This window comes from Stegostoma tigrinum, chromosome 6 (assembly GCF_030684315.1).
Source record: "Stegostoma tigrinum isolate sSteTig4 chromosome 6, sSteTig4.hap1, whole genome shotgun sequence".
Lineage (NCBI taxonomy): Eukaryota > Metazoa > Chordata > Chondrichthyes > Orectolobiformes > Stegostomatidae > Stegostoma > Stegostoma tigrinum.
The window spans coordinates 105,892,016-105,908,977 of NC_081359.1; the positions used below are offsets into that span (position 1 = coordinate 105,892,016).

Sequence of the window (16,962 nt, forward strand, 5' to 3'; positions counted from 1 at the left end):
CTCTCTCCTGGAAGTAACTTGGTAATTGGTTCTTGAGACAGAAAAAGCTCAGATCAGTGGTAACACTTGATTTACCATTTAAAGAAAAGATCAGTTTCACTAAGATTCTTTAAAGAAGGAAGTGTGCCATCCTTACGCAGTCTGATATAATGTGAATCTAAGCCCCTTACAATAAGGTTGTCTCTTTACTGCCCTCTAAAGTGGGTTAGCAAGTATCTCATAGTGATCCCATTTTCCAGCACTTGGCCCATAACCTTGTATGCCTTGGCATCACAAGTGTACATCAAAATACTACTTTAAATGTCATGAAGGTTTCAGCTTTTACCACACTTACAGCAGTGAGTTCTAGGTGCTCACCACCTTTTTGAATGAAAGCCCTTTTCCTCATGTGCCCCTCTGAATTTCCTGTCCCTTCCCTTAAATCTTTGCCCCCAGTAATTGATCCTTCCACCAAGGGGAGAAATTTCTTCTGTCTACCCTATCTAAGCCCCCCCATAATTACCATCCCTGGTCAATCTCTTCTGCAGTTAAAGGAAACAACCCCAGTCTGTCCAATGAAGGAGATCACAGTGAGTCAACCTGCTGTGATCTCCAGCATTTTTCTATTTTCAGTACAGATTCCAGCATCTGCTGTAATTTACTCCTGCCCAGTCTGTCCAGTCTCTCTTCATAACTGAAATTCTCCAGCCTAGGCAGCATCCTGGTAAATCTCCCCTGCACTTTCTCCAGTGCTTTCAGGTCCTCCCAAGAATGAAGATTTCAGAACCTCACAATATTCCAGCTGTGATCTAACCAATGTTTTATATTGTTCCAACATATCTCCTGCTTTTAAACTTGATGCGTCAGCTATTGAGGGCAAGTATTCTGTGTGCTGACTTAACCACTTTATCTGCCTGTCTGGATACCTTAAGAGAGGATGGGCATATACACAAATCCTCATTGCCTCCCAGAGTCCTACTAATCATCATGTGTTCATAAAGTCATACGGACTCTTCAGCCCAACTTGTCCATGCCAATCAAGTTTCCCAAACTAAACTAGTCCCACTTCCTATGTTTGGCCCATATCCCTCTAAGCCTTTCCTATTCATGTACCTGTCCAAATGTCTCTTAAATGTTGTAACTGCACCTGCATCTACCACTTCCTCTGGTTTATTCCACATTCAAACTACGGTCTGTGTGAAAGTGTTGCCCCTCGGATCCCTTTTTAAATCTTTCTCCTCTTATCTTAAAAATATGTCCCGTAGTCTTGAAGTACCCCACCATAGGGTAGAGACCTCTGTTCACCTCATCCATGCCCCTCATGATTTTATACACCTCTTTCAGGTCACTTGCCTATCCAGCCTCTCCTTCTAACTCAAAACCTCCAGTCCTGGTGATGCCCTGGTAAATCTTCTTTGAACCTTCTCCAATTTAATAATATCTTTCTATAGAACGATGCCCAGAACTGTACACAGTACTCCAAAGGTGGCCTTACTAACGTCATCCTGCTCAACTTTCACCACACTTCATAGAGTCATAGTCAGAGAGCACGGGAACAGACTCTTCAGTTCAACCATAATCCTAAAATAACCTAGTCACTTCTGCCTCCAATTAGCCGATATCCCTCCAAACATTTCTTACTCATGAACTTGAACTTATACAAATGTCTTTTAAACATTCTATTTATATCCACATCCACCGCTTCCTCTGGACGCTCATTCCACACATGAACAACTGTCTTGGGGGGGGGGGGGGGGAGGAAATTGCCCCTCATGTCTTTTTCTAAATCTTTCCCCTTTCTCCGTTTTTTTTTAGACGAGAAATGACTCTAGTCTTGAAATAGCCCATTCACCTTATCTATAGCCCTCATGATTTTATAAACCTCTATTTGAATAGAATTCCACTTGATCAGCCTACCTGACCAACCCAACTATATTCTGATGTAAAGTTATCCTTGAGAGGTAAAGGTAAGGAAAACACCATGAATCATGAAAATGGGTCTCTTGCATCTCAGTGAAAAGTTAAAGGCACCTTAGTTCCAAAGTTCATCTGCTAAATAGTACCTTGTAGTACTCCCAAATGTATGAGGTGCTGGGGAGACCCCAACTGGGATACTGTGGGCAGCTTTAATCCCCTTATCAAAGGAAAGATTCCAGTTCATTGGAGGCAGCTCAGAGAACGTTGACTGTGATGATCCCCAGTATGGAGGAAGTATCAAATGAGCAAAGGCTAAAAGGCTACTCGTTGGAGTTTAGAAGAATGAGAGGTGATCTCACTGAAACATAGAATTCTTAAGGAGTTTGACAGGGTAAATGCTGAGCGGATGTTCCGCCTCATAGGAGAGTCTAGGTCCAGAGGGTGCAGTCCCTGAATAAAGGAGCATCAATTTAAGATGGAAATGAGGAGGAATTTCTTCTCCTGAGGTTGAGAGTCTTTGGAACTCCTTGCCACCGAGAGCTATAGGGCATTGTCCTTTATGTGTGTTTAAGGCTGAGATAGATTCTGATTAGTAGGATAGAAATCTAGGGCTGTGGGGAGAGGACTGGAAGGCAGATATGAAGAATGTTGGATCAGCCGTGATCCTATTGAATGGTAGCGTAAGCTCAAGGGACCGAGCAGCCTACTCCTATTACTATTGCTTATGGTCTTTTAGTCTCCTAGAAACATAGGAGAAGGAGGAGGCCATTCAGTCCTTCGAGCCGACTCCACCATTCTTCACTGATCATCCAACTCAGTAGCCTAATCCTGCTTTCTCCCCATGATCTTTGATTCCATTGGCCCCAGATGCTATATCTAGTTGCCTTTTCAATACATTCAATGTTTTGGCATCAACTGCTTCCTGTGGTAATGAACTCCGCAGGCTCACCATTCTTCGGGTGAAGAAATGTCTCCTCATCTCCATCCTAAATGGTCTACCCTGAATCCTCATACTGTGACCTCTGGTTCTGGATGCACCCATTATCGGGATCATCCTCCCTGCATCTATCCTGTTAGAACTTTATACATCTCTGAGATCTCCTCCCTCATTTGTCTGAACTCCAGCGAAAATATTCCCAACCTATTCCCAAAATATTCCTCATACCTCAGACCCACCATCCCCGGAATCAGCCTGGTAAACCTTCACTGCATTCCATCGAGAGCAAAAGCCTCCTTCCTCAGAAAAGGAGACCAAAACTGTACGCAAAATTGTGGTGTGGCCTCAGCAAGGCCTTATATAACCGCAACAACACATCCCTGCTCCTGTACTCAACCTCTTGCAAGTGTTGACCTTTACTTTGTGTACAAGTGCTGCTATGTGCTTTAATCCTGCTTGATTTGAATTCAAGATTTCTTGCGTTCAGCCAAAGTTGATATTTTAATGTAAAAATGACTTTTTCAGATGTAAAATGGCTGGAAATATCTATGCCTGTAAGAAGGAAAAGTAGTTTTGTGACATTTTCAGCTTGGTATCCTTTCTTCAGTTTTTCATATTTTCCATTGTGAAATTTGCGTTTGTGAGAATTGTGCAAATTAACAAGTTCATTTATCGGCCTGTGTAATCTTAGGGGCGCTAAATTCCTGCTTGCAGTTTGACATGTAATTTACACACTGACTATGTTTTGCAATTATTTTCTAGATGGGTTGGTTTGATTTGTAGCACCTTTATCCTCTGTTATTCAAATTTGTGCGTCTGTTCTTGCAGCTTTATTTTATTTTAGTTGTTCTGATTCCACTGTTCTATCTGATTTCTCTCCTTGATTTCTGTTGTTTAATTTCTCTGATTTAGCTTTCTTTGAGTCCTTGTAACGTGCTTCCATGATTGTTTTCATTTTATACAACAAAGAACTTATATGTATCCAGTGCCTTTTCATGGTGTCAGGATGTCCCAAACACAGTGCGAGTTTATTAGCTTGTTTCCGGAGCTGAACAGTTTTTCCTATGAGGACACGTTGCACAGAATGAGCTTATAGTTTTCGGGAGTTTAAACAAAGAGGGAGAACTGAATTTTAAATTTTGAGCAGGTTTGACAAGGCTGGTTCCCGTAGCTAGAGATTCAAGAATGACAGAAAGACGTTGTGGTGTAACAGCTCAGTTGAGGAATTTCTTCTCATTCTGTCAATTTTTGCATTCGTCTACTTCAGCTGGCTGTGAATGCTTACCTATTAAATACATTTGAAATCTGTGATAGACTTTTAGACTGGAGAGGTATTGAGTATTGTGGGAATGGTGCAGCAAGAAGGGGTTGATGGACAATTTCATGAATGGCACAGCAAGCTTGAAATAACTGCAGAGGGTGGTAACCCATCACCAAGTCTCCCTTTATATACATTTGCACAGTACACTGGCTGTGGTCAGCCAGCTTGGAGTACATCCTTAAACTGAGGAGATTCTGAATCCCCAGTTTATATTGGTCAGTGAGGACTTCCTGATTGGCCCACGTTAACAACCCCAGTCAAGGATCTCATAGTCAACAAGATCCACCTGGTTCCAGTCAATATAAAACTGAAGGGGCCAAATGCCCTACTCTTTCTGTTTCTCGTGCATTCCTGAAGTGTACCTAATAATGTTTCTATGGCAAGCAGAATACTTGATTTACAGTAAGGTCCCTCCAACAACAATGATATGATGACCTTTTATTATAATCTTATTTCAGTGGTCTTGTTTGAGTGATAAATATTGGCCAGACACCAGGAAAATTACCTTTTTGCTCTTCTTCAGATGATGTCTTAGGATCTGTCAACAGGAACAGTGGGACCTTGGTCCCAAGGAAAGCAAGAAACGTCATCTCCTGCTTCACTATCCGTATGGAGCACTGAGGTGCAGTAACCGTTAGCTTTGTTAGTGTTATGGAAATCGTTCCGGAGACTGGAGCAATTTTGTGATGATGTCACAGAGCTACACATCACTGAGCAAATATGGCACAGCATGGGTGGAGTTGGAACATGCTAGAAGGACACTTTGGAAGACACGAGTTCGACTTTTTGAAAGAAACACAAAGTACATGGACAGGACCGTACAAAGAACATCAGAACGAAAAGATCAAAACCAACTCTGAAGACTGCCCCTGATTTTGTCTTCTGTTCAAACCAGTCTGCCTTGAACCCAAATTTGGAATATGGCATCAAACTACATAACAAGATATAGTGACCAATAGTTTTTTTAAAAATCGACATAAAGGACAGTGAGCAGACCAGCCAAAAACTGCACTACTGTTTAGAAAACCAGGCAAAGATCCGTGCTATTGAGTGAACTGTGTTGGAGTGTCACCCACAGACAAACAAGTGAAAGTTAAAGACACTTAGAAGGCACGTTGGCAAATAGCTTTCTTCAAGTAAAATCACTAAAACAGATGAGCTGGCCATTTCAGTTTGTGGGACGTTGTTTTGTTATTTCCAACACCAGTAAAGTCATCACAGTCCCAGAGGACCACAGGACTATTTCTGACATACAGTGGTGACCTTGTTTCAAAAACTTAGTTGACTGTAAAGCTATTTTTGCAGTGCAATAATGAAAACTTTTTTTAAAATCTCCTTGGACTGGAGTTGAACTCAAGAGTCTAGAGTCTAAACAATCCTGAAAAATATGGTTTGATTTTGAATTATTTGGTTTATTTAACGTGTACCTAAGTATAGTGAAGAGCTCTGTGAGCAGAACAGGCAGATCAAAGTAAGCAAGGACATACAGATCATGGGGTGTAAAAAGCTTGAACAGAGTAAGGCATACACTGCACAGGACACGTACTAGGTAAGATCGACATTAACAAGATCAGTATTATTTGAAGTTAGACCATAAGGCTAAAAACTTTTAAAAAAAGGGAAAAAGATCTTCTTGAACCTGCCACTGCATGTGTTCAAGCTTCTGTAGCTTCTGCCTGACGGCAGAGGTTGCTGGAAATAATTGCTGGGGTGGGATGGGACTTTGATGTTGGTAGCCTTTCCTTGGCAACAAGAAGCATAAATGGAGTCCATGGATGGAAGAGAGATAATGGGAACTGCAGATGCTGGAGAATCCATGGATAGCAAAGTGTGGAGCTAGATGAACACAGCAGGCCAAGCAGTATCTTAGGAGCACAAAAGCTGACATTTCGGGCCTAGAGGCATCAGCTTTTGAGCTCCTAAGATGCTGATTGGCCTGCTGTGTTCATCCAGCCCCACACTTTGTTATCCATGGATGGAAGGTTGGCTTCCGTGACAGCTTGGGCTATGTGCACCAACTTCTGTAGTTTCTTATTGTCCTGTCTGGGCAGAGCAGGTGCTGTACCAGGCTGTTATGCACCTGGACAGTAGGCTTTCAATGATGCATCTATAGAAGTTGGTGAGGGCCTTGTGGGCGTCCCAAATTTCCTGAGCTACCCGAGGAGGAAAAGGCGTTGTTGTATCTTCTTGACCGTCCCATCTACATGGGAAATACATGGGAAATCCAGGACAGTTTGCTGGTTATCATCACTTCTGGGAACTTGATGCCCTCAATCTCTGCTCTGTCAATGTAGATGGGGGCGTGTTCTCCCCTTCCATTCTGAAGTCAATGCTCAGCTCTTTAGTTTAGCCAACATCGAGAGAGAGGTTGGCATCATTGCACCACAACACCAAGTCCTCTATCTCCTGACTCACTGTTGTTTGACATCCATCCTACCATGTTGGTGTTGTCAGCAAGATTGTAAATGGCAATCGTTTGGAATTTGGCAAGTCAGTCAAGAGTGTACAGGGAGTACAGTAGGGGGCTGAGAACACATAGTTGGGAGGGCTGCAGTGTAGAGGGTTATCTTGAAGGAGGTGCAGTTGTCTATCCTCACGGATAGCTTTCTGACCCACAGACTGCAGAGGATCCCGTTATGGAGGGTGGAGCCGAGACCAAGGCCACTAAGTTTTGAGATCAGTTTGGAGGGGATCATGGTGGTGAAGATGGAGCTGTAGTCAATGAGTAGGAGCCTGATGTAGGTGTTCTTTTTGTCTGGATGTTCAAGGGATGAGTGCAGCCCTAGGAATATGGCATCCTCTGTGGACCTGCTATGTTGGTAGACAAACTGCAGGGGATTGAGGCGGGCTGGGAGACTGGAGTTAATGTGGGTCATGACCAGCCTGTCAAAGCACTTCATGATTATCAAGCTCCGAATCACTGGGCGATAGTCATTAAGGACATTGCCTTTCTTAAGTACGGGATGGGCTGATGGCCTTGAAGCAGGCAGGGACTTTGGCTTGGAGGAGGGAGAGTTGAAGAATTCGGTGAATCCCTCCACCAGTTGGTCCCCACAGGATTTGAGTGCTCGGCAGGGGACGCTGTCCAGCAGGGCATGTGACACCATGCCACAGGCATTCTGCTCAAACCGAGCATAGAAAGCATTGAGGGAGTGATGTGTCTCTGTCCACTATTTGCTCTGCTTCATTTTGTATCCGATTGTTTAGGCCTCGCCGTCGATGGTGGGCATCTGTAAGGTTGGTCTGGGCCTCTAACTTTGTCTGGTTATGCCTCTTGGCATCTGTGATGGCTTTGTCGAGGTCATAGCTGGAATTTCTGCATAGGTCTGGGTCGTCTGACTTGAATGCTGCATGCCTGGCCTTCAGTAAGGAGTGGATTCCCCAGCTCATCCAGGATTCACAGTTGGGAGACACTTGGATTGACTTATTTGGCACGCAGTCCTCCACACATTTGCAGGTGAAGTCCGTGATGGTTCTGGGCACTGAGTACTTGAACACAGACTGGTTCACCGATTCCAAGCAGTCTCAAAGACGCTCCTCTGCTTCCTCAGACCAGCATTGTATTTCTTTCTGAGGGATCCCCTTGTTTCATCTTCTGCTTGAAAGCTGTGAGAAGGAACACCTGCATTGTGCTCTGATTTTCTGAAGCGTGGGCGGCATTGGAGGTGTCTTTGATTAGCTGTGTCGCAGTGGTCCAGAATGTTCGGTTCTCTAGGTGGGGTAGGGGATGTATTGGTGGCGCTCTGGCAGCATCCTGTTGAGGTTGAGATAACAAGGTGTGAAGCTGGATGAACACAGCAGGCCAAGCAGCGTCAGAGGAGCAGGATAGCTTGACGTTTCGGGCCGGGACCCTCCTTCAGAAATGGGGGAGGGGAAGGGGATTCTGAAATAAACAGGAAGACAGGGGGAGGCGGATAGAAGATGGATAAAGGAGAAGATAGGGTGACCTGTCTGTCTCCTCTCCCCCTATCTTCTCCTTTATCCATCTTCTATCCTCCTCCCTCTGTCTTCCTGTTTATTTCAGAATCCCCTTCCCCTCCCCCTTTCCTGAAGAAGGGTCCTGAACCGAAACGTCAAGCTGTCCTGCTCTTCTGATGCTGCTTGGCCCACTGTGTTCATGTAGCTTCACACCGTGTTATCTCAGATTCTCCAGCATTGGCAGTTCCTACTATCCCTGTTGAGGTTGGCTTAGCTGAAGTCGCTGGCCATGATTAATAAGGCCTCATGGAATTTCATCCTCAGAGTGTTTGTGGCAGAGTAAATTGCATCCGCAGCATTCTTCACGGCTGCGTGGGTGGTACGTAGATGCAGTCAGGATGGTGGAGGTCAACTCATGCAGCAGGTAATAGGGATGGTATTTTATTGTAAGGTATTGTAGGTCCAGGGAGCAATGCTGGTCACCATGTCAAAGCACCAGGTCGAGTCGATCAGGAAGTGTACCCCACCTCCCATTGCCATACCTGGGGATGCCATGCCGTCCATGCAATGTATGGAGAAGCGCTCTGCTCGCAAGGCACAGTCAGGCATGGCAGGTGTGAGTCAAGTCTCCGTGAAGCAGAGCATGCAGTTTTGAGAATCCTTTGCAAGGGATTATATATTACAGGAGGAGCATGCACAGTAGATGTTGTAGCACAGACTTTGCTCTATCGGAGATTGTGCCTGTGCATTGAAGAGACCTGCTGTCGTTGTCAGCCACTGTCTATGCTAACAGACTCATTGCTGCACAGTAGATGCAAGTTAGGAACAAGTCCAGGTTAATTTTAAATCTCCTTAATCGACATGAACACCACCACTGCCTCTTTAGGCCAGTAAAAAGAGGATTGTTCAAATGCAGAGAGATTTTAAAATAAAATTTTCTGTTGTGCAGTTTCATAATCCATAAGATGTAATGTGCATTCTAATAATGCCATTCCAGAAACCATGGAGGGAACAGAAGATGAACTTTATCTTAACCTTGTCTTAATTCTGTAATTAAAATGGAGCCAAATTGTGGCAGCTCATACATGTTTCACTGTATTTTCATAAATAGAAGTGGTAATAAATTGCTATTCTACTCTATTGTAGCAATTCAAGCACAAAATGTTCTGTGCAAATGACACCATCTAGTGGCAGTCTTAGTGTTTCAGAGCAATAATGTGTCAAGTGCCGTACAGTTTCCCAAGAGCTGTTACTGAGACAGGAGTTGGAATTTAAATGTGTTAACTGACAGTCTCAAGATTACAGGGTAATTTTTTTCCCCATCTATTATCAATGTTTGTGAAAATATAAGTATGTAATGTCAGATGAGGACAGCATAAGGTTGGGCCTTATATCAACAACTTTGCAACTATATAGGGCTTCTGGTGTGCTAAAACGCCGTAAAGGCGAATCACAGAACTGCTTATTTTGTATTTGCTTATGGGATGTGGACAGTGGGAGCAAGACTGACCATTTCTTGTCCATTCCTAAGTTTCTTTGAAATAAAAACAAAGTGCTAGAGAAACTCAGCAGTTTGTTAGCATCAGTGGAGAGAGAAACCAAGCTTAATGCTTCAATTTCAATCTAATGCTCTCTAGTCGTAGAGGCCTCCAACGTGGAAACAAGCCCTTTGGCCCAACCTTCCTATGCCACCCAGTTTTTGCAATTAAATTAGTCTCATTTGCCTGCATTTGGTCCATATCCCTCCATACCTATCCTATCCAAGCACCTGTCTAAATGTTTCTTGAATGATAAAATTGTACTTGCTTCCACCACTACCTCTGGCAGCCTTTCCAGACACTCGCCACCCTCTGTGTGGAAAAATATTATCCTTCTGGACCCTTTTATATCTCCTCCATCTCACCTAAAGCTTGTGCCCTCTAGTTTCTTAGAACCGAGTGGCTTGCCAGGCTATTTTAAAGGGCAGTTAAAAGTCAATATTGCTGTGGGTACGGGGCCACATGTAATCCAGATCAGGTAAAGATGTCCCTAAAGGACTGGAATGTTACAACTAAAGGTGGCTTCACGGTCATTGTTACTGAGAGCATTAGTTTCAGTTTCTCAATTCCCAGCAAGTTTACCACTCCCAAACTGTTGTAAGACTATAAGACACAGGAACTGAAATAGGCCATTCAGTTCACTGAGTCTGCTCTGTCATTCAGAAATCATTGGCTGACCTGATAATCCTCAACTCCATTTGCCTGCCTGATTCCCTGACAACTTAAAAATTTACCTCCTATATGTAGTCTCAATAGCCGTCTGTGGTAAAGAATTTCACACGTTCACTACACTGAGAGAAGACATTTCTCCTCATTTCTGCCTTAAATGGGCGACTCCTAACTCTGATCATGTCTTCTGTTCGCAGATTCTTCCACAGTATCTTTAACTCTCAAAATGGTGCTGGAGTGTGGCCATATGTTATACTTTTCACAGTATTTATTTGTTAAATACAAGTGACAATAAATCATTCAATTCAATGTGACTCTTGCCAGTTAGCAGCAAGAATGGAAGTCTGGCAGAAAGTTTTCATATGAAAGCTAATCGTGGGATGTAATGTAAATTTAATGGTACAGTTCTAAAACGTGAATGGCAAGAAAGAACCTGGGGTTTGTTGTATGTATGTCGATCTTTGAAGGTGACAGGGCGTATAGGGTGTAGATACCGAAGTGTCTGTAATCTTGGTCTTCAGACACAGGTACAAAAGATTTTTGGAGGTAGTGACAATTAACTTCAAAGTATGCAAAATGGGTCAGTGTGTGATGGTTCTGGACATGAAGAGAATTTTTGCTTCTTCCTTTCATTCTACTTTGGTTCTTTCCAAAGTTTCTAACCCGACAAGAAAGAAGGAACCTGCAAAACTTTGGGAAAAGGTGGATTTCCTCAAATGGTTGTAATTCAGAATCCTGATGTGCCCAAGTAGTGGATCGTCACACTTGAAGAAAGATATGGAAGCTCTTGAGAGTGGAGAGGAGATTTTGCAGAATGGTTCTAGCATGAAATACTTTTTAACTTAAGAAGTTGGGCATTCTCCTTGATGTAGGAGATTGAGGGGAGATTCGACAGTGATTCCCATTAGATATGGTTCAAGGACTAGGGCAGGATTTGCAGCGGGGATGTGAAGCAAAACTTTCTTATGCAGTGAGTAGTATTGACCTGTGTACAAGAGTGGTAGGAGAGAGATATCAATGACTTTAAAAAAGAAATTTGATCTGCACTTAAGGGCAATGAGTTTAGAAGAATGCAAGCAGAGAGGTGTAAAATGGAGTTGATAGGGATAGCTCTGCAGATACTCAGCATGGACTTGATGGGCTGAATAGTGATCTTCTGTGACTTATTGAATCTGTACCTCCTAAACTGTTGTAGGAACTTTGTCTATTGTTGGCTTCCCTGATTTAGCAATATATTTGTTCAAAGAACTATTTGCAGTTATATATGTATTTTGCCTTTTGTGACTTTTAAGCAAGTTACAATCAGTGACATTTAAATGGATGTTTGAGCATGCTGCACAGCACTTCCGAGGTGAGGTAGTCTGCTGGTGGCTCCTATTAAACCATGATTTGCCAACTCCAAAACTAATAAATGGACTGTATGACAGTGCTAACATTTTTCTGCTCACTCCTGTTGTATCCATGGGAACTGCCAGTGAGTGGGTGAAGCAGAACATAGCGAACCAGCATAATTGAAGCTGAAGTGCACCCACGTTACTGTCGTCTACCTGACTGGGTCCTATGTAAATCTGTCTCTTTCACCGACTGTAAGGCTCAGCAACTCCTTCAAGTTCGTCTTCCCTGGCGTCATCCGTACTTCATACTCAGAAAAATATTAACAGAGTGGGAGAGAAGTTAAGATTCTATAGTGATTCTTTCATGAGGCACTTTTTACATAAGTCAGACTGTGTAGGCTTGATCCACGATCCAGAAGTTGAGAACGCAATAGCACTGTCCATTGCAATATTGAGGGGACAGGCACAGTCAGAAGAGTTAACTTTCGATGAGAGGTTGCACGAGGTCTGCTACCTCATGTAGCTCAGTTGGCTGTTGAACATTACAATTCATCCTTCATAGCATAGCAGGAAGTTCTCCCAGTGTCTTTGCTGTCATCCATTTGCAACCAAAATCATTAAAACTGATTAACTGGCCAAGATCGTAGGAATTGCCGATGCTGGAGAATCTGAGGTAACAAGGTGTAGGTCTGGATGAACACAGCAGGCCAAGCAGCATCAGAGGAGCAGGAAAGCTGACATTTCGGGCCTAAAGCCTTCCTCAGAAATGGGGGAGTGGAAGGGGATTCTGAAATAAATAGGGAGAGACATATGGCGTGCTTGCCTTCATTGGCTCGGGTGTGGAGTACAAGAGTTGGCAAACCCTGTTGCAGCGATATAAGACCCTTGTTAGGCTGCATTTGGAGTATAGTCTGCAGTTTTGAGTGCCATGTTACCAGAAGGATGTGGAAGCTTTGGATACAGTGCGGGGAAGGTTCACCAGGATGTTGCCTGGTCTCCAGGGCATTGACTATGATGAAAGGTTAAAAAGACTAGAATTGTTTTCACTGAAAAGATGGCAGCTGAACTGAGACCTGATGGGGGTCTACAGAATTGAGAGGCATAGAAAGGATGGATAGCCAGGGGCTTTTTCCCCAGGGTTGAAGTTTCAATTACAAGGGGGCACATGTTCAAAGTCAGAGGGGGAAAGTTTAAGGGAGATGTGCGAGGGAAGTTTTTTCACGCAGAGAGTGATACAGCTTGGAATGCACTACCAGAAGAGGTGGTGGAAGTGGGTACATTGAAGACATTTAAGACGCACTGAATAGGGAGGGAATAGAGGGATACAGACCGAGTGAGGACAGAAGGCTTGTTTTTTAGATTAGTTGGGGCATGATGGGGGGCACAGGTGTGGAGGGCCTGTTCCTCTGTTGTTCTTTTGTTCTTTCTGTTCTAAATAGCTATTGTCCTGCCAAGTGTATAATGATTTGAAAGCAACGTTGTATGAGAAGTGTTTTGAAATGTTTGTACTGTATAAAAATGCAAATTTTTTTCCTTTTTTACTTTTGCCTCATTCTTCTTCCTGCACTCTTCACACCTCCTTAATTTCCCTGTTGTCTTCTTAACTATATGTCTGCATTTACGCTACACGCTTTCCACTTCTGCATCTTTTTTTCACTTTCTTCTCTCTCTCTCGCTCTCTCTCTCTCTCTCTCTCTCTCTCCCTCGCGCTCTTTCTCGCTCTCTCGCGCTCTCTCTCGCTCTATCTTCCCCCCCACCTCTCTCCCCGATTTTCCCTCTGCCTCCTCTTCTCCCCTCTTCCCACCTCCTTTCTCTCATGCCCTCCCCGTTTCCATTCATTTTCTCTTCCCTCAGCTCGCTCCCCTCATCAACTCCTTCCCATTCCCTGAACCCCTTCCGTAACCTCCCATCTCCCCGTTCCTCCCAACTTTCTTTATCCTCCAGACATTAAAGATTAAAATCCATGTCACCAGGAGTGAAAAACATTAATTATCAGCAATAAGGATATTCAGGTTACTTGCAGAACAGCAGGAAAGGTAAAGAGGAATTCAAGTTAAGGCCTACAAACTGTTGAGCAGTTTTGATTAAACAAATTTAACGATATTCTGTCCATTAGTCAGTAATTATTGGGTACAAATTGAAGATTTATGAATTAACTAAATGGATTCTGAGCACAGGGCAGATTCAACCAGAAATGATAATGGAAGCGCAATTTGTAAAAGACGTCTAAAAGATAAATAGTTGACTATTTGATAATTTGCCATCACCTGTTTGATGAGCCAACTGGCCATATTCTGTGCTGTAAAGTTCTCTTCCGATTCTGGGATACAAAAGTGAGATGTAAAGGACGTTCATCAAGTTTAGTAAACAGAGTTATGTAAGGTTTATGGCTGGAACTGAACTGTCAAATTCCAGGTGGGAGCTTTTCAATCAGGAGCCCGCTCCTGAGGGGTTGTTGAGCAAAACCATCATCACAGTTGAGCATCAAGCTGAGGCTGTTAGGGCAACTGCAACAGATGGCATCCTGATTGTTTTATTCCTGCCCTCCTTTCCATTGTTTTATGTTCTTATTTTATTGCTGCTTGTATTTCTCCCTCCATCCGCTTGTAGGGTTTTTGAGAATTCTCTCCTCTAACAAGATCCCGATTGAGTGCAGCTTTCTAAGCATTGATGAAACGCCTCTGTTTAAACCCCACAGCCTGAACAGAGGAATTTCACCATTGCTGAGAGCTCCTGGGCTTTGCCCATTATGTGCTACCTGTTTTCTGTCCAGTACGGTTAGGATAGCACTGGGAGGAGGGGCGACGGCTGGCACAGTAATACATGTTGGAGATAGCTGGCCTGTAGTTGCGAGGGTATTATCCCTGTCCATCTGTGAAAAAGTGGTAAGCTCAAACTTCAAAGATAGAAAGCTCATTAATGTCAGGTGAACACTGTACAGTTAACAGAGCTAAGTCCTTTTATTTGTCCGGAATTTACACACACTCCATCTTTTCAAAAGCTACGCTGGGGGTGGAGAGCCATTAAACCGTCAGAGAAAATTACTGAAACCATTTATGCAAGAATGCTGTAATTGAGTGAGTGCATTTTAACAGTGCTTAAACATAGTGAGTCATGACTCTTGTCATGATTAATTTAATTTCTGTTGCTGTCCAGTTAACTGCAATGATCATACAACTTTGCATGTCTCCTTTCCTCTGTAGTGCAGTATATAAATTGCTGCACATTTCTGTTATGTCTCTCTCATTCCTTTTATTGCCCGCCGTTTTAGAGGTTTCATTTCTCTGTGCCCCTTTCTTATTCAAACCTTGTCCAGTTTTTGATGTTTTATTTTCACCTTGAAGACGTTTCACTTGCTGCTGTTCTTACCATAATCTGTCTACTGACAGCCAACAGGAAAAAAGAACGGGAACGACCAGAAATCTCACTGCCCTCTGATTTTGAGCACACAATACATGTTGGATTTGATGCTGTCACAGGGGAGTTCACAGTAAGTAATTGTATACCTTATAATGGATGGGGGCAAAGGGAAGAAACATGCAGAATTTAAGTAATTCCATGTCTTAATATGAAGCTTAAGTTACAGATAATAAATAACATGAACTTGCACAGTATTGATTAGGTTAATGTTGTATATGTGCTCCATGTGAACTGTGCCCCATTTTACTTGATCTTGCCTAATCAATTTATTCTCCTATTCCTTTCTCTATTGTATATTTAACTGCTTTCTCTTGATTTGTCTCATGCCAACTAGAGTGCAAAACAAGCGAAGCTTATGCTTGCATCTGTTTCCACAGCTGGTTTGTCCTGGAACAATTTACTGGCCTGTTGCCAGACATCATACTGTGGTTTGAGCCAGTCCTCGTCCAGTATGGTGACTCTTATTACCCATTGGATGTTTACAACTTGATAACCAACTTGTGCAGCCATATTATGAACTTGCGTTCTGGTGGCTGGTTAGCTCATTTGGTTGATGCTGTTTTGCAATGCACAGTGACTGCCGCTAGTTCAGTTTGGGGAAACCTTGTCGAGTTGTGCTGAATGGTCTGTTTTCATGCTTCATGACTCTAACAGAGCAGGATCAATTCCCAAATAAAAACTGAAAGAACTGCAGATGCTGTAAATCAGGAACAAAAACAAAGTTGCTGGAAAAGCTCAGCAGGTCTGGCAGCAACTGTGAAGGGGAAAAACAGTTAACATTTCGGGTCTAGTGGCCCTTCCTTAGAACTGAGGAAGGGTCACCGGACTTGAAATATTAACTCTGTTTTTTCCTTGACAGGATCAATTCCCGTACAGGCTGAAGTCAGCTTGCAGGCTCTGCCGTCTCCGCGATAACAAGGTGTGGAGCTGGATGAACACAGCAAGCCAATCAGCATCTTAGGAGCACCTAAGATGCTGCTTGGCCTGCTGTGTTCGTCCAGCTCCACACCTTGTTATCCCGGATTCTCCAGCATCTGCAGCTCCCGTTATCTCTGCCGTCTCTGCATTGTTTGAGATGTGATGGTCCTCTGAGAGGAGGCAACTTTCACATTGATCACATTCTGGCTCCTAGGAATAGTAGCTATGCACTGCGACACACAACCAGCCTTTGTACCTTATTTAGTTTCCCCAGAAATGAACCTGCTGTTTTGTCACAGTGTTGTGCACACAGCCCAATCCATTACACAAACTGGCCTTTCTTCCATTGACTAAGGCTACACTTCCCACTGCCTTGAGAAAGCAGCGCACATCATCAAAGAATGCTCTCAGCCCGATTTATACTCTCTCCCACCCTCCCGTCGGGCAGAAGATACAAAAGTAAGAAAACGTGCACCAACAAATTCAGGAACGGCTTCTTCCCTACTGTTCTCGGACTTATGAATGGACCTCTCGCATGTTAGAGTTGATCTTTGCCCCTTCCCTGTAGCTCTAACATTCTATTCTGCATTCTCTTCTATTACCCTGATGTACTTATTGCAATGTATGATTTGTCTGGCTAGTATGCAAAACAACATTTCCACTCTAACTTGGTACCTGTGACAATAATAAATTAAACTAAAAATTGTTAAATTTAAATGGTTATTGACATTTTTTTATGAGCTAAAGACATAAAGGGTCAAAAACAGAAGTTGCTATGAGGAAAAGCTCAGCAGGTCTGGCAGCATCTGTGAAGAATAAAAGTGAGAGTTAACATTTCAGGTCAGTGACTCTCCCTTAGCTGTTCCGAGGATGGGTCACCGGACCCGAAACATTAACTGTGATTTTCTTTTCTTCTTCACAGATACTGCCAGACTGCTGAGTTTTTCCAGCAATTTCTGTTTTGACTCCTGATTTACAGCATCTGCAGTTCTTTTGGTTTTTTTACGTCAT

General features: G+C 43.2%; 1 protein-coding gene across 10 annotated transcripts in view; it reads left to right on the forward strand.

Annotated features, from left to right (window-relative positions):
- pak1 (p21 protein (Cdc42/Rac)-activated kinase 1) overlaps positions 1-16,962 on the forward strand; it is a 213,678-nt gene that overhangs the window by 152,546 nt on the left and 44,170 nt on the right. For all 10 annotated transcript variants that reach the window (XM_048532347.2, XM_048532346.2, XM_048532350.2 and 7 more), the window contains one exon: positions 15,003-15,103. In XM_048532347.2, coding sequence (XP_048388304.1) covers positions 15,003-15,103 — 101 coding nt within the window. The remainder of the gene's footprint in view (positions 1-15,002; positions 15,104-16,962) is intronic.